The sequence below is a fragment of the Fusarium oxysporum genome, chromosome 4 (assembly GCF_000149955.1).
Source record: "Fusarium oxysporum f. sp. lycopersici 4287 chromosome 4, whole genome shotgun sequence".
Taxonomy (NCBI): domain Eukaryota; kingdom Fungi; phylum Ascomycota; class Sordariomycetes; order Hypocreales; family Nectriaceae; genus Fusarium; species Fusarium oxysporum.
Window position 1 is genome coordinate 4,017,571 of NC_030989.1, and position 3,376 is coordinate 4,020,946.

At 47.4% G+C, this 3,376-nt stretch overlaps 1 protein-coding gene across 1 annotated transcript; it reads right to left on the minus strand.

The window, feature by feature from the left end:
* Positions 1-1,465: 1,465 nt before the first annotated feature.
* Positions 1,466-3,285, minus strand: FOXG_04284 (uncharacterized protein; the record flags this gene model as incomplete). Its single annotated transcript, XM_018382257.1, has 2 exons — positions 1,466-3,194; positions 3,249-3,285. The coding sequence occupies 2 exons, from the start codon at positions 3,283-3,285 to the stop codon at positions 2,233-2,235; spliced, it is 999 nt and encodes a 332-aa protein (XP_018238933.1). The 3' UTR covers positions 1,466-2,232.
* Between the last annotated feature and the right edge of the window lie 91 nt (positions 3,286-3,376).

A 3,376-nucleotide genomic window follows, 5' to 3' on the forward strand; every position in this document is an offset into this window, starting at 1 on the left:
TATTCGATATTCTGCTTTTTCCGAAAACGACGCAGGCGCCATGTATATCACACTCCTTCAACGCTCGCTACACCCGAACCTCCACGTCAACGACGCTGACACTCCCTACCACTCGACTAACACGCGCATTTGGAAGTGCCGTGTTATATTCCACACTCCTTATGATACCCGCTCTCAGAGGAACGACATTCTTTCATACCATGATACCCGATAGACACTCCTTTATGACGACTTATGAGATTTCGATCGGTTATAGAATTCACTCCTTACGGTTTCCGCCAAAGATGGCGGAAGAACCGTATCCGGAAAGCATAGCGACTGTTTTTTGTTTTTTACTGCGCCTGGAAAAAAGTTTGGCGCTGAAAGGAGTTTTGAGATAGCATTTGTTTGGCGCTTTGAATCATGTTTTATTGTTTGATGTATGTATGTTTGGGATAGGTGCTTGCAGCGCCCCGACTCTTCGCAGAGCCTGGAGCAGCGATGGAACAACACGGAACAGAAGCACAGTTGCATTTTGACTTGGATTTACCTGGCTCTTCAAGAGAGGCCATGGCTGGATATGTACGCTTGGATGATATGAAACATGCGATGGATATCGTGTGAGGATAGACTGCTTGTTTGCTGTATGTTAGCTACGATTATGTTTTTGGATATGTAGAGAAGATTGATGTCTGATGGCAGTTCTTTTATGATCGGCCCGGAGGTTAATTGATAATCTACGATGTTTACACTCATTATGCTATTGGTACGAATGTGATGTCTTACAATGGAAACTGTGATAGTTGACGGCGACCAAGTACTGAGCCAGGTACCTTTCATTTTCAAGTACATGCACCAAAATCATTGACTCTCTCAGCTTTTGGCCCCTACACACAGCAAATCTTGATAATATCGATCGAAACTCTGGTGGTCAATATGAATTATGAAAACCAATGTATCTAGATGATTTTCTACTTCTTTCTAGTTGAGTTGGGGGATTTGGGCTTCTGGTCGCTGGCCTTTTTCTGAACAGGGCCATGGGGATAGACTTGAGTGGTAAGTACCTCGGAATGAAAGATACATCTAGGCAAACGCATTTCAGCTCGGTTGCCAGTCTTCCTGTCGCAATGCTGTATATCCTGTAGATTTATTCGATGCTGTAAGTTAGAAGACAGTTGTTGAGCTGTATGATCTCGGCGTTGAAGCAAATATCAAAGGTACCTTGTGGCACCGTACCTTAAGAGCGACAGCTGGTACATTTAGGATGGGCAAGGAAGAGGATGGCAATTGTCCCTAGGAAATACATTATACAGTTGCCATCAATCTAGACTTAATAAGGAGTGGTTGTTGTAATTGATGATCAAGGCCATGGTCTCTTATAGTGCAGTGCATAGAATGCGACTCCTGTAGATGTAGGGCGTTGTGAACATCAAATATCATAAGTAGTTAGGAAATGATAGGTACTTCGTATAAAGTTCTATGTTTAGCTGCTGTTATTTGGTGACTCTAGAGGGTCAGTTGTATAGTGCACTACCTCAACTAAGCCTTATGAAGCCCACATTTTAGAGCCCGCCAGAGCCATCGTATACATAAGCCATTTCACATCACCTGGCTTCATGATATCGACACGTGAAAAGGTGCGATAGTATAAGTGGCTGTGAATTCATATCGAGAGTACTTCCACTACTTTATACTCAAAGTCGCCCCTTTTATTGTGAGACAGCGACCGAGGCATCATCCAACATCAACGCCCTTATGGCCATCAGTGCATAAGCCATTATTCAAACATCCATACGCTCTTCGACCAGTCCCAAATACGTAGTGGGGGGCCATGTTTAAGGAAACAGGAAGCGTCAAAATGAAAAAAGGAGCGCAAATCCATCCAGGTTGTTGGTATCAATATTCCATTCCGGCCCCCTTTCCAGGAACTCATATCCAGCCGGTTCACAACCCCGAGACCGAAGCAGATTTCCTGTCTAAAAATACAAATAAAAAAAGACGACTGCCGACCGTTTGGAGGCTCTTATACCTCGGAAACGTGCGTCTGTCAATGCTCAAAACTCCAAGGCGCCTGTGCGAGAAAACAACGATTGAAATGGACCATGTATGGGGATCGGTCCTGTCAACTCCGGTATCATATGTCGTCGATGCTGCATCTCTTGAGCATCGCCGTTCGTCTTCGATGTCATGTTCAGACGTTCATGAATAAATGTATAAAACTAGTGAATCAGCAGGCCGCATTCGAATGCCCATTCAAGCAGAAGTGCTACTGCGAGGTCTATTGGATGGCGTTCGGTTCGGTGGCGGTAATCGAGCACTATCACTACGGTCACGACCAGCTCCTTGCCGCATAGCGTCACTATAGCTGGGTACTGGTGGTTGGCGAGGACTTGGAGTTTGCCGTGAGGGAAGCACCGTAGTGGAAGAGTTACCTCGGCTGCGGTTCATTACGCGAATAAGAGGCGTATCTTCCTCGCTGTCACTTCCATATCGACCATCTTCGCTACCTGAATGGTCGGGACTTTGGTATTCAGGAGGCGGGTTTGTCGCATCCTCGAGATGCAGATGCAGAGGGTTGTGGTCGTGCGTCTCCTGTTGAGGTCCGGCATTGCTGCTAGCTTCGCCGTTCTCCTCGTTGGGTACAAAATGAGCCAAAGAAATATCGGTCGAGCTTCTAACTGGTCCGGGACTTGTTGGAGGAAGGACGCGAAAGTTACCACTACGTGTTCGTCCATGCGAAGGGTTCAGATCGTTAGATGGGTTGCGTGTGTTGTAAGAGCTTGCAGTGATGGAGTGGCTGTGTTGCCGTCCTTGAGGATAAGTGTTGCCGTCCTTGGTGCCAGCTTCCAACAGTATGCTACCCTGCTCAGATCCATATGGTGGCGGAGGAGCCAGGCTTCCAGTCACAGGAGCCAGACCCCATTTCTTGACGTTGGCCTCGATGAAGACGAAGCCGGCCTGACCAAGGTTGACGTGAATAGTAGCAGGGCCGTTTGCACCGATGGCAGGGAAGAAGTTTTGCGCCTTGAGTCCGTGAACAACCTCCTCGAGCTTCTTACCATTGCGAGTGAAGAAGATAGCACCGGTTCGAGGACGATAACCCACCCCAACGACATCGCCCTGCACCAGCGGGGGACCATAGGGAGTCGCGCCAAATGGTTGATTGTAGCGGCGGGCACCGGTAGATTGATATCCAACAGAGTACTTGTGATAACCTGGCATTAAAGTCAGTAAAGGGTCGTGGAGGATCAAATTGTGACAAAACTCACCCGGCAGTCGGAAGAGAGGATAAGGCTTGGTAGCCATGCCGATACTGAGAAGAGTGTTTTCGGGCTTTTCGTAGATCTTGGCTTCCCAGTAGTAGACATCGTTCTGCTTGGAACAGGGAGATGCTCAT